Source organism: Fulmarus glacialis, unplaced genomic scaffold (genome assembly GCF_000690835.1).
Source record: "Fulmarus glacialis isolate BGI_N327 unplaced genomic scaffold, ASM69083v1 scaffold39292, whole genome shotgun sequence".
NCBI classification, from domain to species: Eukaryota; Metazoa; Chordata; class Aves; order Procellariiformes; family Procellariidae; genus Fulmarus; species Fulmarus glacialis.
In genome coordinates, this window is record NW_009197994.1 from 20,580 (window position 1) to 46,586 (window position 26,007).

The 26,007-nt window shown below is 39.6% G+C and overlaps 1 protein-coding gene across 1 annotated transcript in view; it reads left to right on the top strand.

The window, feature by feature from the left end:
• LOC104073092 overlaps positions 1-26,007 on the top strand; it is a gene marked incomplete at its 3' end in the record, with an annotated part of 56,503 nt that overhangs the window by 15,213 nt on the left and 15,283 nt on the right. Inside the window, exon 2 of the mRNA XM_009572755.1 lies at positions 22,510-22,851. Coding sequence (XP_009571050.1) covers positions 22,510-22,851 — 342 coding nt within the window. The remainder of the gene's footprint in view (positions 1-22,509; positions 22,852-26,007) is intronic.

Consider the following 26,007-nt stretch of genomic DNA (forward strand, 5'->3'; position numbering starts at 1 on the left):
TAGCAGGCTTTGGATTACAAGTCATCAAATAGTTTAATTTTCCTGTAACCATGGACAAGGTCCTAATGCCCATCTACCCTTGGAACAGAAGTAGGTCTGTTACTGGTTTAAGCCAGGGGTCCAACAGCCCAGTGTTCATAGAGGGGCACCTGGAATAGAAGTTAAAACAAGGCCTACGTACATGATGCTTCCCCTCAAAACTCTCCCAGCCTTCAACTGTTTCCATTTTGGGAATGAAAATCTCACTGAGGCTGGTGTGGCTTGCCTGTTCAGTAGTCTGCAATGAATTTCTGCCAACTAGTTGCCCACTTTCCCTTTGAACTCGCACATCCACAATTGTCCTCAGGCAGGGAGTGCCACGTGTCCACTTCCCGCTGCATGGAGAACCACCTTGTTCTCCTTACTTTGAACCTGGCTTCTATAACAAAGGGCCATCAAGTGAAGACAGTGAGCAGATACTCCCTGTCTTCCTTTTCCCTGCCACCCACAGACCTTTTGTAGACCTTTGTCAGATCTCCATCTCTTTCCCAGCTTGAAGAGTATTTGACTACTCCCTCACTTGCCCTGACCATCCCCACCTAGGACCCCCACCCAGGCATCCTCTGCCTGTGGCTTGAGGGCTTCATTTAAGCCCAGTTTGGAACACCCACATGTGCCCTCGGCTGGCAGCTAGCTGGGAGCAGCAGGAGCTGGGTGGCCCATGATGGGGAAGGATCTGGGAGCCAAGGTGACCCCACCGCAGACAGGGCCCTCACTGGTCGGGCACAGTCCCACCATGTCTGATCCGGGTTAGCAGACAGGGTGAGGCAATGAACCAGGTCCAGGGTCCATCCAGGGAGGCGGGTCAGGAGCAGCCAGAGACAAGGCCAGTGACAGATACACCTACAGCATATGTCCAATGAAAGCCAATTAAGGGCTTTTAGTGCACTCAGGGCACTGTCACACTTATCTACATTGAATTTTATTTGTCATTTTATTGCCTAGTCTATCTTATAAGAGATTTTTCAGTTCTTCACGGTTTGCCTTCAAGTTATCTACTATCTGGAGTAGCTTTCTATCATCAGCAAACTTTGTCCGTACTTTTCTACTGCTTTTCCAGATACTTTCTGGATATGTTAAGTAACGTGGATCCCAGCAAAGACCCCTGTAGAACTCTGCTGGTGACTTTCTTGCCTTTTTACAGCTTCACATTTGCTCCTACGCCCTACCTCTTAACCAGTTATTTATCTGTGCCAGAACCTTCCTTATTATGTAATGGCTGCTTAGTTTCCTTTAAAGCCTTTGGCAAAAGTCTTTGCCAGAAACTTTCTGGATATCCAAGTGAACTATTTCAACTGGGTCACGTTTACCCGCATAGCACAACAACCCTGCAGAGAACTCCAGGAGGTTTGTAAAACAAAATGTCATTTACAGAAGTCATGTTAACTCTCCCAAATAGATTTTATTTATCCAGGTGTCCACTAATTCTAGCATTTCTTATACCACAGATCCCTTGTGGTAGCGGAGGCACTGGTCTCCTCAGTGATGAGAAAAATAAAAGTTGTGTAAACCAGTTTTACCTGACTGCCAGATACTGGCAACCTTTACAGGTGTTAACATTATTAGCAAATCTTCAGGATGTATGACTTGTAATTACACCACTGTTCCAGTGCTCTAGACTAAGACTGCATCTTGCAGAAATGGGCTCGAAAATAATAGGATGTGTTTGATCATGTTGACAAGCAGTGGAAAGGACTGAGCGGTACTTCTAGTACTTTATTAAAATGTAATGAAAGGTTTGAATAGCTCACTTGAGTGGTAGTTCCTCATCATAATTTTGTCCTAGAGCCATTCTTGCGGCTCACAACTGTGAACATTAGCAGAAGAACCTTTTCAGTTGCAGTGAATAGCTAGGCCACAGTTTGACCATCTTGAGGAAGGATTCAAATGTCTGTTTTTCATATACTGCTCCCTCAGACTGTGAAGGGGAGAAAAGAACCATCATTGGAAAAAGAAAGCATGACTTCCTGCTTTCTTCTGAAATGCAGAAGAGACAGGAATAAACTAAACTTCTTCTAAAATGCAGAAGGAACCAAGATAGTCTGCAATTCAGAATATATGCTGTACATTCTATCTCACAAATGTAGAGACAAACCTGTTACTCTGCACAGTGCAGATCTGGTAGTCATGGGACTAGTATCCTATGTCTCCCGAAAAGGATGGAGCACTTCTGCATATCCTCATACCGACTCAGATATGGTCACATAAATAGAATAGATTATTTCTTATTCATGGGCAGTTCAGAGATTAGCTAGTTCAGAGATCAGAGAGTTTTATGCCTTTCTGTTTGAAAGACCACGCAGAAGTCAGTTCTAAGTGGAAGATAACACTGTTGTGCTAGTTTTGTTTTTTTAGTAAACAGAAATGCCAAGAAACTTCTGATACTATTACTTCCTGGAAAGTAATTGTTTTCTCAGAACAGGAAGGCTTGTAACTTGTAAATGAAATAGCAAGGTTTGCATTTGTAGGGAGTAACAAATTTGGTTTAAAGCAGATTTAAGTATAAGACAAAATAGTGTGAATGAGAATACCCATATTATTTACTGTATTTAAACTATTAGGTTTTTTAATTCTTTTGGGCTATCAGCATTACAACTGGAACAGTAGCTTTTCATACATTCTGCTTTACAAAATAATAGATATATATAAAGACAGTGGACATGATTCATAGCTAGAACTTTGTAGAATTCTTTTAAAATTAATGACGTTACTGGTGTGCAAGGGTAATCTCATGGGCAAGAAGTCAGTAGAAGTATGTCTCTTTATACCTGCCTAGTATCTTGTCTAAAATGTTTTTTCCACATTTCTATTCTAAAGTTATATTTCAGCACTTTAAGTGCCAAAAAGGAGGAAAATCATGTACTTCTGGTTATTGTAATACATTTCTAATATACCTGGTTTCCATTGTATCTTGGTCCTCTACAATGTTTACCATCACTTTGACCTTGAGGTTAAGAAATTTCTACACTAGAACTACTGTTTTCTTATTGTCACTGTCATTTTCCATGAAATAATACGTTTCACATTGCACCTCTGCAAAGAGTCAGTAATTTCCCCTTATAGCTCCAGCTTTGGCTTTTGAAATGAAACTGGGCCTTTGGTTAGTCTTGGAGACACAGTCCTGGGAGGAGGACCAGCTTCAGGCAGAGCAGAGAGTTGCTTTGAGCAAAAGTCTGCTGTAGGCAACAGAGTAGCTGTAGTCCTGCTACATGTGGCCCAAGGTGGCCTCACTGCCATTAAGGAGGGGATATGAATGTGTGGCTCATGCTGGAGGAGGTGGAATCACCCCTGAAAGCAGCAGCAGCAGTGACACCTCATACTGATAAAGCAGTAGGTGCTGCAAGGTTGGCCTTCCAGACCTCTCATGATAACTCTTCATCACACCTGTATCACTTAACCCACTCTATACTTTGCTGGAGCTGCTTCCTCACAGCCCTTTCTCCACAGACAGGCAAAATACGATCATTCTTACTCTACTGATAAGATTTGAATGTAAGCATGGTGGTGTTTATTTTTGTTGATTTGTGCCATTTGGAAAGTTGGTATGATCAGCTGTTTTAGGCTATGGTATTCATATTTTTGTCTCTGTTGTCATTTTGCATTTGTTTTGTCGGTAGAGTCAGCCTCAGAGGTAGCACTTTTGAACAGCCAAGAAGTTTGAAAAGAAAAGGTGCAATTGTCTGTCTAGTCATAAATGAAAGAAGACACTTCTGGCAAATGTTTGCAAGTCATACCTGGCGATGAATCTAGGAGTTGCCTGATTACTTACAAACAACCCTCTGCCATTTCCGTAACTAAAAACTGCTTAAAGTTGCTGCTGGCACTTCATTTTACTTAAGTTTAGAGTTCAGGCTGGAGCAGATTTACCAGATGAGCCAAAAAAGTGTTTAGCCTACCACCATTACTACCACGTAGTGCAGCATGTAATTCAATACTGGAAGATGTGGTCACGGTTTTGTGGCTGTTTAGATCAGGATTACATCAACCTTTTATTTCTATGACATTGCGTAGATACGAGTGGGTACCTGAATGGGTCTGTTCAGCATTGTGGGTCTTCCTCATCTGGAGGGAAGGCATTTCGCCCAACTGTGTCCTAGGCAGACCATCAAGCAGTCCTCTGCCATTTTCATAACTGATCCAGACCGGCTAAAGACAATATGCAAGCAGTTACCATCTGAGCTATTACAAGAATTTTCCTTCATGTAGTTGTTGCAGCCTGATCATAATGACTCAATTATCACATGCTATAAAATGCTATAATTGCTGTTAGTACTGTATACAGTCAGAGCCTGTTTTGGCTGTTCTGACTGAGTAGTAGTCTTGAGACTGAATACGGGAGGGGATGGGAACTGCCTGGATGGAGAAACCCCTGCAGTCATGAGAGTCACAGGAGAGCTGTCTAGCACACATCTGTAGGCTTTTCAGACTACAGATGGATCTACAGCACTCTGTCTCACCGCAGAGTATACTGCACAATAACATTTAAGAAAACTACAAAGAGGAAAGAAAATATCAGAATTCCTGGAAAGCTCTTTGGATGAGGAATGGAGTTGTTAATAAATCAGACTGATTTTTTTTTTTCTCCAAATATATTGTTTTTGTTGAAACTGAAAAGTATATGAATTTTAAAGAAAAGTGACGGGATAAAAATTCTAGCTGAAATGTTTTGATGATGGAGAAAAAATACTGCTTTGAAAATTCAAAGTTTTGAGTCATTGTTTTGAATTGACTTCAATATTTTAAAAAGGTTGCCTAAAAGTTTTAAAGGCAATCACAATGAAATGTTTTGATTCACTTGAAGTGACTTATTTGGTACTATTTTGCAGAATATTTTTAATTTTTCCTTTTTTTTGTAAATAAGATTTCCTGTCTAGTTATTCCTATGCTACTTGTTTTCAGGAGCTCAGATAGCAGCTACCACGTTTTTAATCTTCCAGTTACTTCTATGCTACACCAAATTAACATGTCTGGATCAGCTGACCAGGTATTAGGTTCATATTAGATTTAATACCTGCAGGTATTAAAAGATTCTGCAACTTTTCCATGCACACTGAGGGAGAGCTATACTGAAGCTATCCTGAACCATACTGAAGATTTCCCTGTTGGTTTGCACAGACTGCTCAGTAACTTTCACTGAAAAATTTGCAATGACTGGTGCTAGTGCCAGCCGTACAGCTACTAAAATATATTTAATAGACTTAACTTCATAAGAACTAGGAGATCTGGAATAGCCCATCTCTTAAGAAAGCAGGTACAATAATTCTTTAACTCTTGGGCAGCAACTGTTTTGCAGACCTTGGCAGTAGGGTCAACTGGAGTAATTAGAATAAGAAGGAATACTTTCCCTAAGGAGCTCTTTATATTGACTGTATCTTAGTTGAATTACTAGCTGAGAGTCCTAGATAGAAAAATCTAGAAGAAAGAAAATATAAAGTTTTATTGACTGAACTCTTGACCAAACACCTAGTCTTAACAAAGTGGTTCTGTCACAGATCAAAATAAAACTCAGATGATCTGCCTAAAAATTCTGCCATTCCTGCCATGGTAGTCTACCATAGTTCTAGGCTTAGTCACTGACTTGTGTTGAAGAAGTAATGCTGTCACGGGGCTGTAGCAAGGTGGATTTAGGTCGACATGACAGCATGCAGAATACAATGACTCCTTGGTTATGCACGTAGGTAGTGTGAAAGGAATTGTTTAATTTTTCTTATCCATGGCAATTAGACACTGTGGTCAGGGTGAAATGCAAGACTTCCTTTATTTCCTGTTTACACAGACTCTATCCTCTTTACTCTGTGCTTCTTAATGATGGTTTTGGACTCTTTCTCCTTGTTCCTCGGTGCTCTGACAGCCTGTCCAGCTTAGTTCTCCCACAGCCGTGATGTTGGACTAATTTCTGCAGAGCTGTTATGAAATCATTCATGACTCATTCTTCTCTTGCATGAGTGAAATATGCCCACTAAAAAAATCTCACTGTGGCATGGCAAGGAACATTTACCAACTTGTTAAGTATGCTGAGCTGTGTTTTTGCAGGTCTGTACAGCGGGTTCCAACCTATACATTGCAGCATTAATATACCTCTTCCTAATTCCTACCCGAAGGGTGGCCTGATGGACTTTTTGGAATATCCTTGCTATCCTGTATCTCAGGATACAGTATCTCATATTCAGAAGGAGATACTAGTAGGAGAAAGGGAGGGTCGGATACAGCCCTCACTGTTTTTTCACCAGGCTTTGTCTGCCTTTTTCTGTTCCACCCTTGCGTAAGTACAGCGATACGATCATTTAGCAAGCAAAGCGGTGTTATGGTGTGCCTTACCTTATTTTCCATGCCTGTAGCTTTCCTATTGTGACTCTGTGTTACAGCTAGAACTCACCAAACAACAGTTAGGTCTGTGTTTTTAGGCCACTTCTTGCCTTTTCTGACAGTACCTCTACAAGGTAATATATTGCCCAGATTAGGCCTTGCATTTACGTTTTTCTTTCCCTCCAGAAATGTTCTGTGATCTGCTTCCTTATCATACAGTTTTTATTACTTTCTGCATTCAGATAGATGTTAGAGGGACCTAGGGCAACATTGTTGGAACGATTTGTCAGATTACTTTTACTTCTTTGTGCAGATTTTCTCTTTGTTCTGAATGCCTGGTAGGGACCACCTTGAATAATGATTCAAAACTAACACCATAGATTTATGAAGTAATAAGAAGAACTTTCCCCACTCTGTTGCCTGCTATTTTCTGATCAGATATTATAACCATTCATAAGTAGTATGCTTTCCATATAAAAAATTACCACGCTTAAGGTGTTCACCTTAAGCAATTTTTTTGTTTCTGTTGAACTTTGTGTGTGAAGATAGTAAAGTGGGTCATTTGTTTCTATTTCAGAAACTGTACGTGACCAGCAGTCAGATCACCCTCTGAAATTCCCCTATTGTCAGCTACAGTTTTTCATGTTTGAGTCTATAGGGTTTGATCCAAATCCTACTGCAAACAGTGAGAACATTTCTTTGAGATAAAAGAGTTTTGGATGAACCCTAAAACTAGATGGTCTGGCCAAGGACCATGAAAGGAGAAAAGCTTCTAGTAAGCATAGAATCTCAAACTAAAGTAAAGAGAATTAGATATATTTTATGTATGTTATTTGTTTAATATGTTTAAACATATCTTCTTCTTCAAAACTTGAAATTTATTACCTTGAATTCCTGTTTTTAAGTGTTTATCTGGACTTCCGATAAAATACCTAGAACATCTGGGTGGACAACAGTGAATAGAGTTCACCCTAACTTTGTACTTGACAGGATGATAGGATGCGGGTGTGGGAGGCAGACACTATTCACACCAGTCTCCTCAGATTGCTTGTGCACACTTTACTGACATGCTTCATTAGCCCCTGAAGTGGATTTTCAATGCAGGGAAATGGTCATTGAGATAAGTCCTAAAAGGGCTGAGATAAAAGTCATTGATGGACTCTTTTATGAACCAAGTTTACAGTTTTCAGTTTAATAGTTTACACAGCATATGTGAAGAAGTTAGGCAAAAAAAAAAGAGAACCCCAAGAACATTGCTTTATTCTGTTTATTGTATGAGGTAAGTTTAAATACCTTGCTGCTCTACTTAGTGCATTGTGAGGGGTCATACTGGTAACTTAATGTTGTGTGCCATAGCAATTGGCATATGCTTTGTATTTTGTTGCTTTTTTATTAATTGTCACACATGGCAAGTTGCTTTTCTGTTAATCCTTCTATGTCATGACACTGAGATATTTCTCTTGCCTTCTCCCTCCAAACTTTGCAGTTAAGTCTGCGTAATCACAAACCTGTAGTCCAGGGTAAAAATATACTGTGTGATTCTAACTCTTGTTATTGACCGTTACTGCAAAGTAAATCTACATGCAGGAGGCAAAATACCCCTCCCTCTTTTTGAGAAGTATGCTTATACTCTCCACGCTGGTATGTTTATGTCTCTGGGCTTGCACCATTGCTTGTTCAAATGCTAGCTCAAAAGGTACAGTATCATGAACTTTAAGATTTTGAGTATTTACAGAATCAGAGTAATTGCGACTAAAAACTATAATCAAAGGTAAGTAATGTGAAAGCAGTGGGACTTGTGAGCACTCTTGGCACTTCAAAGAGTCAGGTGTTCAATATTAGAGTTTGATTAGTGTCTCTTCCATATTTGCTCTTTTTATTAAGCCCGTTTTATTTTAGACGTCAGTGGGGCTCCATCACTGGAAAGCCCAGGACTTACTGTCTTGAACGATTCAGTCTTTGAGGCTTTGAAAATTTCAGCAATATTAAACCTGCAGTGAAACTGGGGTCTGATTCTCGGATGGTTCCAGATGCTCTGTCTAGACATTCAATACTAATGGCAGATCTTAAACAGGTACTTTCGTATTAGTTTGTATTTCAGGTGCAAATGATAAGTGGACTCCAACTATAAACAAGAATATATCTTTTTAACTGTGCTTTGAAATAGGCTTTCCTTGAGAACAGTTGACATGTTCAAATGATGTTGAAAGTGGTGTTGGAAACGGTGTTAAGAAGGGAGAGCACCGCTGTCATTGGTGTTCCCTGAGGGTAGGTTTTGCTAGAAACATTAGCTGAAAAATTGAAAGGTGAGGATGTTAAGTTTTGAGATGATGACACATGTTGGCTTGCTTAAACTTCAAAGCCTTGTTGGATACAGAAGAACTGCAGAGTTTAATATTTCAGGAAAATATTTTAAAGAATAACCTCAGACAGAAGGAATATGGGAGCAAACCGTGGCTTGGCTGTCATTAATTCAATAGTTAAGGCAATTAATGCAGTACAATGTGTTAAAGGTCAAGTAAAGGTACAATACTCGGTTGTAAATGTTAGTGTATAGTCATTATTAAGGGAGAACAGTTTGTCCATTTAGTTTTATAGAAGGACGATGCCATAAATTTCTGTCTCATACTCACTTCCCGTCTCATTTCAAGGAACACTGTGCACCTGTCATTATGCTTCCTAATCTTTTAAAACCTTCTTAAGCTGTGTCTCCAGAGCTAACAAAATACCTTTTTCCTGTCTGCTTTATATGTAAATAACAGATTCATGAAAGAGGTTTCCTTTGGTTGATTGGCTTGGTCTGGTTTCAGAAATTACAGAGCAAGTCAATTGTAAAACTCTGCAGTTTCCATTAAGTGGCAAGTGTTTTAGATGTTGATTCCAAATAATGCTGATGGCTGCAGAACCATTGCAGAAAATAGATTAAGTTCCTTCACATGAAGCAAGTTCTGTTAAGACTAAGAAAGCGTTTTTGTTCGTATAATAAGCTGAATAAGTTGCTGATTTCAATTTAGGGAAACAAGAAGTTGTAAGTCTATTTTCAGAATTCCTCTTTCAGTGAAGAATTAAATTCTCCTGGTATCTGAGTGCTGAAGTGCTCCAGTACTGCATAATTACATGCAATACATGTTCTGAACACAGAGACCAGTTTAGCTTTGTAGCAGACATGTTTAAAACATCACATCAATATCTGGAAACCTGTTCATTAAGGTGTAGAGTAGACAAATAATAAAAACAAGACATAAAGCATTTTGAAACCTAACAGAGAGGTTTTCAAGCCAAACTTTGTCAAACCTATCATAGTTTCCTTGCTAGAGAGAATATTTCTGGTTTTTATGTGTTAAGCAGTCATAGTTGACAAGAAAGACACAGTTAGATCAGTTATTGATTTCTGATTTGATCATTGTGAATTTGTTTTCTTGCTTTCAGTGATTCCTCTTTGCAAGATGCAAAAAGAGAAGTGGGGCACACACTGTGCATCCTCAAGGAGTTAAATACATGTAGTCTGATCAGAATCAAATTCCTAACTTGAAAGTCCATTCATCCATGGAATGATGAATGGACTCTAGAGAACTGGTAGAAAAAGCTGATAGAGTTGGAAAAAGCGCTGGAATGTGCAGGGAGACTTCTTGATTGATTGCAGTGGGAGTTCAGTGGCTTGAGCTGTTGAAGAACTGGATGGAGGTTAGAAAAATAAATCACATAGCCCAGACTGGCAAAAATAGAAGGTTCAGGTGTAGTCACACAAAGATCAGTCGTCATAAGCTTAATGGAAACAGTAGGGAGATACTTGACTGTTTAATACAAGACTTTGCTGTCTGCATTCATAATGTTTTCTTTTCTGCTGTTATATAAAGGAGAAATACACCAACAAACCAGGGGTGGAAATTAGTAATACAGCAGTGAAGGAATTACTGTTTGGAACTAGGTATGCCATTTCCTTCCATCTTTACATCTGATAGAAACACCATGACAAGAAAGCAGTCCTAGATACTGTATTACGGAAATTATTCAAATTATAATGAATGGCTTGTTTGAGAATATAGAGCAAGAAACAGCATAGACTAGAGGTGTCAAAGTAACTAAATGTCAAAAATGTCACTTCCCTCCCAATAGATATTAGTTTTCCATATTCTACATAGCATTTTTCTGTTCTTAGCAATGCAAACTATTGAGAAGTAATTTCTGATCTCACTTTTACTTGTGTAGCTTCACTGTTTCCAGCAAGTCCCTAAATGAAGTATGAGAGGTGAAAGCTTCAATTAGCAAAGAGGCTCTAACCCCTTTCCAGTCTCCTGACCCCTCCATTAATAGTGTACAAGAAAATACCTGATATCATTATTCAGGACATCTTTTCAGTTTGCTCTGGGCAGAACTGATTGAATAATAAGTGTTAACACTGAATATGTTATTGTCTTTGGAAGATGAAAGCATGACTAATTTTCTGTAATGGGGCAGAAGAGAATATTCCTGTGTGTAATAAAAAAACTCTTTATTATTTTGTGATGTTAAAAAATCACAAATATTTTTACTTCAGTTGCTCATTCTTGCAGATCAGATGAGACAGATATATTACTGACAGTATCTATTTTTTAATAGCTTACTGAAAGGACCCAGAAAATACTAAGGTACCGAAATATAAGTGGCCCAAATCATATTGAAATAGATACTTTGAAAACTAGTAGGAAGAACAGGTAATAAAACCCTAAAACAATTCAAAGGCTCAGTATGAAATTGCGTTTGAGTTGGTGTTTCCCAGTATGTCTGGAATGCCTTGATATTGCATTATAATAGTGAATCCCACTGTCAAGTAATTGTGCATAATTTCTGTATCTTGCTAAACACTAGCAAACCGTAGTTTCTACCTCTGCTGCGAGAGATCCACGTCATTAATAGCAGATTTTCTGGGATAGCTAAAAAATCCTAAAAAAACTTCTAGACCCAAAATTTGGCCTATAAACACACAAAGCTTGAAGAACATCAGTGACTAGCAGTACAATAACCCCCCTACCTTGTGTTTTCTAGAGGCTTTCGTAAGATTTAAGAATGATGCTTATTCTTAATACTGGTAGTAGCAGCCAGAAAAGGCATTCCAACATTGCAGCCTGGGAAAGAAAACGCTGCAATTGAACAGTCCTCTTACACGCAATAAAAGATGTTGAATGCATCATGGGTCAAATGGAAACTGCTTTGGATATTGGGTGTGTGTTGGATTTGTTGGGTAAAGCACCCAGTGAAGAGGCAGTATTTTCTACTTCCACTGCACAAAATATTCCGTTACCCAGAAATTTCATCCTAACAATTTCTTTAGTCTATGTCCAATGGGTATGTAGAGGAAATGTGTTTCTTGTATGCATCAGTATGACTGAGTTTTACTAAGAACATGACCTATGCCCAGATATAAACATTATTTTAACCAGTGTCTGTGCAGTCTGGTGGGATCTCAGATTCCTACAAACCACACCTCGCTAAAAGATTGTCAGCTGTCTTCCCATTCATTTTTTGAACAGCCTCCCAGGCAAGCACGACGCTTGCATGAATGGTACCCAAGAAATTATTTAGCCGTGCAGCTCCTCAGCTTGTACAGTCTGGTATAGTTGTGTTGAAGCTAACTGCGCTCATGGATTTATTCCAGCTGAGGATGTGATCCTCTTTGTAAGAGTGCAGTAATGGAACAGCCAGAACTTCTTGCTGGAGTGAACAAAAATATGACGTTCTTGATGACCATTTCTCTTGTAAATCTCAGCATGATTTGTGATGGAGTGTGATATGTAGATCTCAGTTTGAAACCATTATTTTACACACAGCAACCTCACAAAAAACTCACCTATTCCCACCCTATCCCTTTCCCAACATAATCTTCTCTTTACTGCCATGTATGTTAGCTTATGTGCTTATTGTACTAGTTCATATACTTACCAGTTAATACTTTTTTAACCTGGATATCTAAACTGAACTGTCAATACCACTCTTTGTCCCAAACTTCTGCTACTTTGTGGAAAAAAAAAATCCAACTCAGGCCAAAACTAGCGAGTCAATTCTGTTATTTTTATAAGATTATCACAGGAATACTTAAGTTACAATGGGTGTAACACAGGATTTTCACATTACCCCCTCCCTCTGGGGGAAATCCATAACTTTGTCTACAGTGTGAACTCCACTCATATGGGTCAGGGCAGATTTACCCAGTCAGTGTGTTTGTTTCCACTTCCATTTTCATTGGCACAAAACCAAACAACTAAGGGGAAACAGGCAGTGCAGGGCCCCCACCCTGGCTCTGAACATATTTTCTTCTATTGTAGCTGGTTCCCTCAATTTCCCAGATCAATCAAAACCTGCTGGAGTCACTGCTGTGATAAAGTCTGTTGCTGTCAGGAGGTAGGATATTTGTGCTAGAGCGATCAAGAGGGGTCAGACCTTTTAGTGGCAATACTAACCCAACAGAAATAAATACCTACTAAATTCCAGTGTAAAATGGGACCTGGGGGCGGTATGGGATATCTGGAAACACACTGAACCTCTAATGGTCTCCGTATCATGCTAGCATCCCACTCTGAGAAAGTGAAAAGCATCAGCTCTGATCTTTCCAGGGCTATCATAACATTTTGGAGATTTGGCATGTAACAAATGCCGATAATGTCAATACTTGGATGACTCCATTTGAGGGCTGGTTAGGATGCTAGTCTTGAGAATTTAAGAGTCAGTTCCCTGAAATGTCCTGTCCAAAGTCTCAACAGCCTGCGTATGAACGGTGCACCCTAAATTGGTGTAAAGTTCTGGTCCATCTATGTCCCTTATGAAAAGAATTTAGAATCATGCTGTGGTTTATTTATTTATTTATGAGAAAATAAATAACAAAATCTCTCTCGGTGTAGGACCACGTTACACAGTTATGTCATGAGGAAGTGCAGATCATCTTCTGCTGTCTTTGTTTAGTGAAAAGTCTGCTGCTGGGTTTAGTAGTAGCTGGTTACTGCCTGCGTTCATGGTAAATGCTTCCTGAGTCAGTAATTTACTATTCTCACTTCTGCTTTTCTAATCTTAAGCTCAGATTTGAAAATTAAGCTTCGCTCTTCCTGATTTTTTTTGGTACATTATTACTGTTACTGACCTCAAGTGTATCCTGAAAGATAATTTTGATTATCATGTTAGAAACAGGATGTACTACCACCTGTTTCTCCCGGATTTACGTGTAGTGTTTGAAACGAGCGAGAACTGCTGTATTGGCTCCTGCGTAAGATACACAAGATGGGGCCTCGTGCTCTGCCTCGCGTGGCTGCTTTCCCTTTCCCACACATGCGCTGGCCACCTCCCTTCCAGTAAATGAGACGTACCCAGGGCTGTTCTCTGCCTCAGAGGCCAGCTCATGCCGTGTCCCAAACGCACATGCTTACAAAAACTAGGGTAGCTGTATTCAGGTTGCATGTTGCGAATGGTCCCTGACCTGTGCTGGGTGCTGAGCCGTGCCCAGGAAGGGTTTGGAGAAGAGCTGGCTGGGCTGGCCCCAGCGGTGCCGGGGTCAGCCTGGTGCTGCGGCCGTACAGGCAGTCGAGTCCCGGAGCCTGGGATCATGCCCGCCATCAAGGTGGAGCTATTAATACCGTTCCTGATCAGTTGGTTGAGATTAGTTTCAAGCGCAAGCCATGAGATTTATAATTCCTTGCAGTTATGTCTCTTCTTATCAATTATATAACTGGAGGGATTCGGAGGTCTTATTAGATACTTGGAAAAATGTCTGTTGGCTTTCTGAATTTTATGTGCCCTGCTTTGATACTTTTCAGCTCAGAGTTCCACAGGCTGATGTTGTAACGTAAGAGAAAATACTGTCTTTTATCAGTTTTCAATTTGCCACATATAGTTTCATTAATTAAGTGCCTTGTTCTTGTCTTAGAAAAAAGAGAAAATAACCAGTTCTAATTCCATGTGATGAAAAATTTAATTTGTTAATAATCTGATAAGCAATATGGGTTAGAGTCATAGGAAGCAGGAATAATAAGTGACTTCACAGACAACAGTTACACTTTCATATATGTCTATATATTACCCTGTGAGGAGCTTTCTTTCTACCGTTTCATTATTCTTAGGTGCACCAACCGGTTCAGCCATTTAAAGCGTATGCTGCAGGACATAATGCATCAGCAAAAGAAGATGCGAGGCAAGCTGATATGACTGGCCAGGGCATAGTACTCTCTTTGTCTCCTGGCTTCAGTGGCCAAAACCCAATTGTTGAATTATTTTGTGAGAGCACAATCTTGTCTTTCATTGAATTATAAAAGGCTCTGCTAGGGTTATGTGCTATTTCCAGTCAGGAATATGAAGGCTTTAAATTCTTGCTGGGCACAAGGAGTACTATGCAGATGATGCAATGGGAATGATGCAGAATGAGAGTCTGGACTGAGTTTTTAATAGTGCTTAAAATAGTGTTTTCTTACAAATCAACAAAAAAAAGTCACGTTTGCAAACTAAAAATAACACAGATTCTTCCTAATTACATCTTTATTATATCCATGCTGGGCAAAATGCATTTGATTATGTGTTGCAGCTTTAAGTAGGATAATGTAAAGTTTCACTCGTATAAAGCTTGTAAGATTTTTATTTTTTGAATTATGCTGGTTATATTACTGATGAGTCTATGTAGGTGGTTTCATATAAAAACTGGTAATGTTTATCCTGTTGGGGAGTCTATGTATTCCACACCTATTAATATAAATAAGTATTTTAGGAATGTTTTAGAGAATTATTTAAATTGTACTGGGTTTCATTTTTTGATGACCTACACTATACTGCCAGGTATTTTAGTGACCAGCAGTTTAACTGTTCAGTGTTTGGAGAAATTTAAAACTTGCCAAAGGCGAGCTGAAATATATTTCTCCACACACAAGTTGTCCAGCGTCAAAGCCTGCTACTGATGCCTTTGCAGAGCTGGAAGTCAACAAAGGGTGCTAGGACGGGTTTGAACCCTACCCAGAGGAATAATGCTTCTATTTTTAAGTGGGGAGGGCAGGGAACAAGAGACTTTGACATGGTGGCATTTTTAGAAAGTTCATGACTGAATTAGAATTAAACCTTGCCTTTCCTGGTCTTTATGCAGAAAGTAATTTGGGAAGGAAATTCAAAGATTGGAAGGAACTATTTCTGTGACAGTTTGATATAAAAGATCAACCTGTCGCTCCCCCCAAATTCAATCAGCAACTTGGGAATCTAGAATATGCCCAGTGGGTTGGCAAGGAAAGGAAGGAAGAGTATGGATTGCTGTGTGGACGTTAGGCCAGGTGTAAAACAGTTCATGTTAATTATTCAGTCACACGGTTACCAGCTTTTCACATGCAACCTGTGTGTCTGAGAGTGGATCTCTCTCCCTGAATGGGTGTTTGCAGATGTTGGTCCAGTTATCACTCCTTTCCTTGAAAAGAAAAGAAAATGGTCAGAACTAGAGAGGATAGCACAGCCTGCCTCACTGCTCAGGTTTGTGCAGTGCCTCCCCTCTTGTTTCCGTACGGCAGCAGTTGCGGAGTCATGCCCTCCCGTTCTGCCTTGAGGGGGCTGCAAGGCTGAAGATGGGACTGTAAAGCTTCACATACAGGACTCAGAGGCATCATTGTGCCGGAAAGGACTTCAGACAGTTGCTGAATTTTAAGTCCATGCTTAAATCCAAATCATATGTGTGAGTTTTTAGGATTTGCTCAAGATTTTTGTGACTTAGGGCGGTGCACACTGTAGAAATGCTGAAGTAGAAATGGTTCCATATTGTCATTACAAATCAGGGGACATTTACATTTATACACAATCACAACCATATTTCCAAGCAGTAGACCTCAGCCCTGTAACATCGTATGTGCAGGGACAAACTTTTATACACATCAGGATGAGAGTCGTACTTCCTTTCTATTTATTGCAGAGATAATCCTTTTTTGTTGTTTTTGTCCTTTATTTTTGTCCTTTTTTTTTTTTAATTCAGATGTTTAAATTGTTAGAATTAGGATTGTCTGTTTAATTTGAGGATTACAATGCATGCTGACATTAAATTATGTGTTGTATATCAGGGCCAGCATACTGTAGCAAAATAAGGATCTTTTGGGGAGATCAAACAGCTTCTACAATTTGGAAGGTAAATAAAGAAGCAAAAATAAACCTGCCACACCTCCTCATTTGCACTTTCTCAGACAGAACTCGATCAAATTGTGGGTTGCACAGACAGCAGACAACATGTTTTGGTGTGCAGAGGCTCCAGAGGAGTGCTATGCTTAATGTTTTGCATAAAAATTTGTCTTGCCTTATAACTAACTTGTAAGTGAGTAAGCAGAGCATTTCTTTATGTCCAGAGTGAATGACGTGACACTTCTTTGCAATTAATATGTTCACATTTTGCGTATAGATATTTCTGTAGATCTACAGATCCCCTTTACGTCCGAAATGATTTTTTAAAGTGAAGATAAGCTACTGTTGAAGCCTTTGCCATGTGATAGCTGTTCTGGGTTTCGTGTTTGTGTCTCATTGGAATAACACGGGTTTGTTTGTTCTGTAGCCATTCCAGCCCACCCACAGCTTGGTGGTTTGGCCCTTCCTCTTGCTTGTCTGCAGGTGTGCCCATTGCTGACCTCAGTCACCCATCTATTTGGAGTCATGAATACGTTTAACCTAATGTTTGGCCATATCTCTGTTATGGCATCCTTGAAATAGAAAAAAAAGCCCCAACAATCAATTACTTATTATAAAGCAAGACTTTTCCTGCCTAATGTTCATCAAAACAGGTCTTTTTTCATGCTGTCACAGTAAACGATTGTAAGGTTTCGCTTCTATTTTGGGCTTTGCCACACGCTTGCAAGTGCCTACGTCATGTCACCTCCCTGTGCTTCTCTCTTACTTAGTTCAAAATGACCATCGTTGTAAATGCTATCTTTTCGAATGTATGTAAAGTGCTTAAAGGTTCTCAGATGTCTACATGAAAGCAAATTATAACTAGTTCTGTACTGCTTTTTTATGTCTAAAGTGCTAGGTATTGTAGCTAAGGATGTGGTTTAGGATTGGCCTAATTCAGTCAGGCAGGGGAGATTTTATTGTTCACTTGAATAAGACTGGAGTTAACATAAATTGTTTTGTTTTGTTTTCTGAAAGTTCGATCCCAGACCTATATAGATTTATTTCAGGTTATTTTCATATGAAAGTTGTGTCCTCTACAGGGAGAAGTAGAGTTAATTTTCGTGCCAAAATGGAATCCAGCAGCATTCTATCTTGCTTTTATGAGGGAGCCTTTTAATGGATTTTAAAAAAATACCAGTAGAGTTAATTCAACCCACACCAGCTATCATTGGTATCCTGTGCCGCTGCCTACGCGTATGTAGTCATCTACACTTCTGTCAGGTGGAAAATGCTGTACAGAAGGCCAGCTGCAATGCTACAGCTGGAAAAAGAAAAACCCAATGCAAGGTGTAACTTAGTGTGAAAACAAACTGGATAATGCACAAATTGCAAGCACAGACATTTTTCCCCAGAGACCCTGTTTTCTTTTGATCCTAACCTTCACAAACTTTAAGTCTTTAGGGCTGAAATAGGCAGTGTCCCAAGCTGGATTGCTTTTGCTCTTTTAAAAAAATTCTTGGCCGAACAAAATTTCAGCATTTCTCCAAGGTTGGGTAAGTGCAGAAATGAAAGCAGATGGAGAGGTAGAAGTCAAAACTCATGCCTGAGAAAGAAGTGCAGCGTATAATAGGGCAAATGATGAGGTTTGGGGGGAAAATGATGACAATGGAGAGAAGTAGAGAAGTGTGAGGAGCTAGAGGAAAATATGAATACTAGCACAGATTTTGAAGTGAAGTGCTGGAATGCATTTGTCATGTAAGAAGAAATCAAAAAAAGAGAACTACGAGTGTATGTGACGAGGTTATATACAGAATGTTTCCTTCCCAAATCTGCAGTTCACCACTGTAGCTCTGGGTCTGACTGTGCCTTCAGCTGCCCACAAATGGCTTGTGAAAGTCACTTTCAAATTGTGTATCTCAGTGCCTACAGATGTCTTCATGAGTTCAAATGGTGGGATTCTGTGCTGGGGCTCTAAAGAGACAAAATTGGTAGACGGGACAAGCTGGGCAATTAGTTTCATTCCATAGGGTATGAGGTTTGTGTGTGTGCATGTCTGTTTGTATGGTGCAATTTTTAATGAGTCACATGCCGTTTCCCTTAGCGCCTTAGTTTTAGGACAGTCTTCAGATGATTCAGCATGGTGTAGGAAAGACGAGTATAGGGTACTTTCCTCTTTATAGAAATTAAAAGGTGTATATGTGAAGTAGACAGGAGACTCATAGAAGAGAGGGAATGGTCTCATGGTTAGGAAAGTTGGCAACCATGAGAACGGGATTCTATCCCTGCCTTTACCGATAAGTTCCTATTAAAGATGGCCAAATTGCTTTGACCAAAATTTTCCATTGGCCACTAAGTACTCTTTTTTGGATTTTCTACAGTGGGCCAGATTGGCAGACTGCTCTCCCAGCTGCAGTTTAAAGTCATTGATAGTGTGCTTTGGACATATAAAACCCTGCACAAATACTAAGTAGTTAAGGAAAATCAGTACTCTCATTTCTTCGATTAGGAACCCAAAATCCATGGAAACTTTTGCCATTTTTGCCCATTATCTTCATGCCTAACTTTATCCTTATAAAATGGGCATTATAGGAGGGAAAAAGCCATTTCCCCTACAGTCAATTCCCCTTCTGAAGTCAATTAACATTTGTGAATCACTTAGATAACTTTGGTGAAAACTCGAACATACTCCAGAGGAATTTATTAATTTTCCTTTTTAGTATGGTGTTGAGGAGTCATACTAAATACTTAATTATTCTTTTATTATAGGAAGTATGAGTCCTGCAGGAAAAAAAAAGTGATTATGAAATTAAAACCATACTCCAGGGTATTCTTATGATGGAGACAAATTAATTGCCCAGTGAAACTTTCAATTTAGGAAATGTTGAAATTAAGTGCTTGATTTCACTATATGGGCAGGGTGTTCATTTTGGTTTGGGGAAGAAAAGAGGGGGCGAAAAGGTGAAGGCTTTTACTGGATAAAATATATTTAAAGAGTGAATTTCCTGTGGTCTAGGGTGATAAAAAATACTTGACAGGCAGATTCTGCGTATGTGGGGTTCCTGACCAAGAATATCATACCTAAATTTGTTCCCATTAAAATCAATAAAATATCTCAGATTGCTTGTAGAAATGTTTGTGGTGTGTATTGCAACAAGTATTCAGTATCCACAGTTCAGAACTTCTCTGGGCCAATGGGATTGCAAAATATCTGTCAGCTTTGGCTGACAGCCTAAGGTTGCCACACCAATTTTTCTCTTTAATGAGTAAAATAGGTGGTGTTTATAGAAAAATAACTGTCTCATGAGAAGCTGTGCAAAAAGTTCCATTCAAAACCATTCTGTTTATATATAGTTTTGTTGTTTGTTTTCTTTTCTTTTTACTTACTACTGTGGACATTTGCATGAAAACAGGATATTTCTCCTTCAAATTGCAGTCATGGACAGAATAGCTACTATGCCAAAATGGAGCCAACCCACTTCAAAAAAGTAAACTATTTTGCTCACCAAATCTGTTTCTTCTGTGTATGTAAAGTTTTGAGCACTTATTTTTCTACCTAAATTTAGGGGCTGGTTTTTTGCTTTAATTCTGTAAAATCAATATGGATATAATAAAATGAGGATATGTTAATGAAAAGATTAAATGAGTAAAAAAACCCAATAACATAAATAACATTTATGCTTTAGTATTTATAGTGACAGACAGCAGGGGTAAAAGTATTTTTGTTATGTGTACTGACTTTTTTTTTTTTAACACAGCTTAGAAACAACAATAAATACTCGAGAGAGATAAGTAGAAGAGCTGAGTCCTGTTTTGGCTGATGGTGATCAGTAGAATTAATAAAGGCAGGCTTCTCTTAAGAATGTCTGTGTTCTTTCTGATGGACAAATTTGACTTTTCCAGTCTCAGGTTGAATGTAATATTCTACTAATTTGAGAGATATACTTTTACTGACAAATGGCATATTTTTTCTGGTTCAGCAATGTTTTGTAACGCCCTGAAGATTTACTTTAGGGGTCCAAGGCTGAATGAGTGTACATTAAGACCCATGTTCCTATAATGTATTTACATCACTTAACAGCTTAGTCCCTGGCTTCAGGTCCATCTGGGGGCACAGGGAAAGCTGTCAACTGCCCAGGTAGCTCTGTGTCATTTATTTCTCTGGCAGGAATGAGTAGGAGAGTGGGTGCGGCGTGCTGCCAAATGCTCAGCCCCTGTAGCCCTCATCCTAGCAATAAGGAAGGCAGGAGCGTGAATCAGTGAGCCTTCCAGCTGGAGGCAGCTCCAGCCAGAGCTGTCTTAGAGCTGCTCTGCCCTGTAGAGGCTCGCAGGCTTTTCCTGTTCTCGTTCTCTCAGTCTAGGGTGGTTCTCTGAAAACTGATACCTACCTGTGCAAAATCCACTGGATGAAGCCGTCATCTGTTTGTACAACTGCAGGATTTATAGTAACCATACTAATAAGTAAATATTCCCTGCCTGGTTAATAAACGGAACAGCAGGGTTTCAGGGCAGGTGGGCATAGTCCTCTGACTGTAAAGATTTGCAGAGAAATTAAGAGTGGACAGGCTCCTGTTTGTACTACACAGAACAAGTTTTCCAATGTCACGAAATGTCCACTTCTTCCCAAAGCTACCTGCAAATCTGTCAGACAATCTTTTTTTCTCATTTGAACAAATAAGCATCCCACTGATCTTTTCTTAACCAGACTGTATTTGGCTCTGAGAGCCCAGTTAATTACTAGTCTCTTTACCTCTTTGGGGCCATATGAATTCATGATTTGCAAATAAAAAATATAAAAACTCTGTAGAATACACCTCGCAATTCTCCCTGCAGATGTAAACTGCTGCTTTTTTTGCCATGCCACTTCACAGAGTCAGGGTCCATTTGCCTAGGCCAAACACCATTTGAATGTGACTGAACAATATCAGGACCCAAGCAGTGGAAAGAAACATCAAGGGCTCTTTGGAGAAGTTTGTTGCATTTATTCCTATTTTATAGCTGCTTCATATGTTGTTTATATTTGACAACTTTTTTAGTTGCTTTTAGCTTGGGCAACTAATAATGCATGTTCACATTGTCCAATTTTTTTCGTGCTTGTAGTACTTGACGCAGGATTGTGGCCTAATGAAATGTTTGCAAAGTAATTCAGCATAAATGCGCCAGTTACTTTCTTTGGTTATCTATTGGCGATACTCAGTTCCCACCTAGTTTGTTCAGTGCTGCTTTGGCACACTGTTACAGATGTTAGCAGCAGGCAGTTGACGGTAATTATATCATATAATACACTAAGTAAATATATGATAAATGAGCAAATGTAAACCAAACAAGAAACACAACCTCAGGGACTAAATGGGCCTGAAATTCTCATGGATAAGTATAGCAGGTGAGCGAAGGAGGATGAGGAATAGGATAAGAATTTCTTAGAGCCCGACTGCCACAAATATGTCAATGGAGCTGAGTCAGCATGGGAAGAGTGCAGTAATCTGCTGTTGATTCAAAAGCCAGTAGCTCACTGCTATCCTTCTGGGTGACGTGGAGAGCATTTGCCAGAAATGCTGATGAGTAACCTCCGAGAGCTCTGCAGGGCTGCTGCTTCTGCCGCTCTTCAGCCCATCTCTTGTGCTGCTGCATTCCAGGGACATTCCACTGGAAACAATAGCGTGGCACAGAGCTGCTGAAATAGCCACCGGTCAGCATCAGAGCAGCAGCCAAAAAATGTAAATCATACCAGTCATCTTTTTAGAAGTTGCAGTTTAAGAATTCATTGCCTTTCTGAATTCAAAAACGTTGCTTTCGCTTCGCCTTTGTCAGCTCCATATACATAGCAGATATATATTGTGTGCACAAGTGAATATTTAGCAGTATAATTTATATGTCTTTTGTGTAGGATTTCTTACATAAAATACTCTCTTGCTATTCCTCCAGCATTTTACCCACTAGAAACCACGCCTTTTTCTGCCTTTCTTCCTCCCATTTCTGTTTATGTTTTTCTGTGTAGAAATACATTTAGTTATTGTGTTGATGATTACTTTCCTCTTAAGTTATCTCTCTTCTTGACCTCCAGCCTTTCTCTGTTTTTATTGCCAGCTCACGGATGCTATGACTGTAGGACCGTGCTAACTGACCCCTCTGGAGTTTTCACTTCTCCGTGCTTCCCCAGTGATTATCCCAACAGCCAAGCGTGCAAGTGGATCATCCGAGCACCTCATGGATTCATCATACAGCTAACATTTATCGATTTTGACATTGAAGAAGCTCCGGGCTGCATTTACGATTCACTGACACTAGACAATGGAGAAAGCCCAATGAACCTTTGTGGCATCACTGCCAAAGGATTATCCTACAACTCTACCGGAAATGAAATGATCGTGTCATTTAAAAGCGACTTCAGTATCCAAAAGAAAGGTTTTAATGCCAGCTATGTACGAAGTAAGTAAACCCAAAGCATTTCATCCCTCTTCTAGATATTAGAAGGATTAAAACGACGCTTCCCGAAGGAATCAAGTCCTCCATGAGAAGGGAAAGGATAGGGAGGCTGCAGGGTAAAACTACAGAGTTCTCTTATACGTTTTTTCAACTAATTTATTTTTCTTTGGATGAAAATAAAGTAACATCAAGTGTGTTAGAAAAACTTTTCACATGCCAAGATTTTAGGCCTAACAGTGCCTTTCCCTGCAGATTTATGCTGGAGGGTTTGGAAGCAGGACACCTGTCCTTCAGGTCAGCATACCTGCAGAGGGCCATAGAAACCTGAAGGAGAGCATGACAGGGAACTTCGTTGAGCCAGAAAGAAGGCCAGCCCAGACCTCTGGCCCAGTGAAACGCCCAACAGTGGGGAGGAGTTTGTGCAGAAGGCAGAACTTCTCAGGAGTTCTTCCTGCCTCTGGAACAAACTCCCAGGGATGAACTGGCATTGCAAAATGGCTACCTTTCGTTCCAGTTCCTTGACCTTTCTTTCCCTTCCTTAAATACATTGCAATGCTTAGATTTTAAAAAGCCTAACAACTGCAAAAAAAAGACACGCATGCTTTTTCCACTAGAGGATAAGGGTACAAATAACATGTGATTGATGTTTGTTTTGTTTTTTAAAGCCTTAATTAGAAGTTGCTCTCACATGACAGTAAAGGGCAGCGAGGTAACAGAGGGCATTAGGATGATCACTTACAGGCCCCATATGCCCACTCACCATTCATTCCACTTCAGGGTTATAGTTTACAGTTGCATGCTCTCAGTAGGCTTTCTTTTTGTTGAAGTCACACACCTGAGGCTGAATGCTAGTATTGCATTGCGCATTTGTATTATTGTAGCACACTTATGTTCTGTTGGTTGGCTGGCTGCTGTAGAAACACAGAGCAGGGAGGTTTGCAGCTATGTCTTCAGTCACAAGCACATCTTCCTCATGTTTTGTTGTTTTTTTTAATATTTATTACACGTCATATATTTTAAAATAATTAAGATGATAGTAACCCCCAGGAATCATAAGACAAAAGTAGTCCCGATTATGCCAGCAAAGTTTGTGTGCAGTTCTGAAAAGAAAAAAGGTAACGTCCTATCAGAGGAGCTAAAAATACTTCTTTCTGCTGAGGTCCTTTCATGCTGATGAAATGAATGTAGTAATAATTCTAGGAGCACCTGTCCTCTTCTAAAAGTGGAAGCAGATTTTCTGAAAGGTTTCTCTGTTTGAAAATAGCAGCTCTTGCTGTATTGTAAGAAGTTGTAAAATCAAGTGGATCATAAAAAATGATATGCAATCAGATTATGCAAAATTATTTATTTCTCTATTCCTCTTTAATATTTTAATGTTTATGTATGACTATAAGGGATAAGATGACTTACAATTGGAATTGAAAGATGCAATGTTGCCCTCAGATGTGTTCAATGAGGAGGAGAGGAAAGATCCACAGACATAGTCAGAGAACCATTTGTGTATATATACCTATAGGTAATGTATTTTTATGAAAGCAAAAACATTACCTCCATGCCAAATTGAATAGTACCTTACGTTCATGGATAGCAGCATTGAAGTTAAATAGTCTTGGAAGACATCCTTTCACCTTGAATAAGACGACTACTCCCCAGTGTGAGTAAAGGTATCAGAGACCTTCACCAGTGACTTATATTTTAATGTTTCACATATGTATTAGTTCAGAAACTCTATGTTAAGACTTGCTGTTAAGCATCTATCCTAGCAGCATAAGGCTGCTGAATTTTGTTCATTACTCCAAATCTGTAATTCTCACCTGACATCTTGATTTTGACCATGGATACCGGGAGAGCTGGCTGCATGCATCTAGGGCAAATTATAACTGTATTCTGCTTATTGCCCACAGTTGTGCCATTACATTGCGTTCAGGAGATAGTTACAGACAAAGATCAGGGCAACGTTTAACCTGGCAATGGATAAAAAGGGGCTTGGTAAAGGGATGATAATGTACTGCTTTCCTTTCAAGTTATAAAAGCATGTAGACAATAGGACATCAAGGCACCCACACACTGAAATTACAATGCATCTGCATGGCAGATGTCAGTGCTACACTCTCCTGTCCTTGCAAAGAGTTCCAAATGGAGTTCCCCATCGGAGAGATTACACAACCCTCGCTTCCTCCAAACCCTGGAGTTTCAAAGCTCCTTTGTCAAGCTGACACCATTGTTACTACTACGAACATGATACCTGGGCAAAGTCATCAATTTCTCCCAGAGCGAGGGGAACAGTGTTATATTCATATTTTCTTTAATTTCTCAGAAATGATCATACGCAAATAATAAAATCAAGTAGTTTGTTCAATTTTGAGTTTCACAAAGTAATGCAAAGTTGGAAAGTAAAGGGCTGTTCAAAGACACACAGCAATTTGCTATCTAGAAATGGCATTTAAAAAGACGTTAATGGTACATCCTAATATACAGTATGTACACAAGACAAAATATATGTGGGGAAAGACAAATATAAGAGAGTAAGTGAGTTTTGGGAGGGAATTAGCCGAGAATAGAACAGCTTTTGTGTGACTGCTGGGTTTTATGTAGGAGCGGTTTCAAACTGAGTTTCACAGTTTCCGTTTCACAGTTTCATCCTGTTATCCATAACAAGTTGGCCACCCGCACAAACGTTGGCTTTCCTGGTTGTCACCTCCTGGAACACTCCAACAGCAGATGGATGGGCCATATCCTCAGCTGCAGTAAATGAATGCAGCTTTGCTAGTCTTAGGGGAATTATGTCAATTTACACCAGTTGAAGAGCTGGGATGTTAAATAATTTTCTAGAAATAGTTAACTGCATAAGTAATAGCTCCACTGGTGAGTAGAAGTCATTCAGTCACCAAAACGAGAGGAAAGAGAGCCAACAGACCTGTGTTAGTACAGGAACGCTTGAGACAATGTCATGTAAAATTAGCACACAGTTGAGTAGTACTGCAGTAGCCCAGATTAAAAGCACAATTCAATGCGGTGGTAACAAAAAACTCTCAAACAGGTAGTTGGTATGTAGACACTTGCAGACCTCATTAAAATTGGTGCATTTCTTCCAGCATCAGTGAAAGGGCAGATGAAAGCAGTGAAGCTAGGAACAGCAGAAGCCACCACTCAAGCACC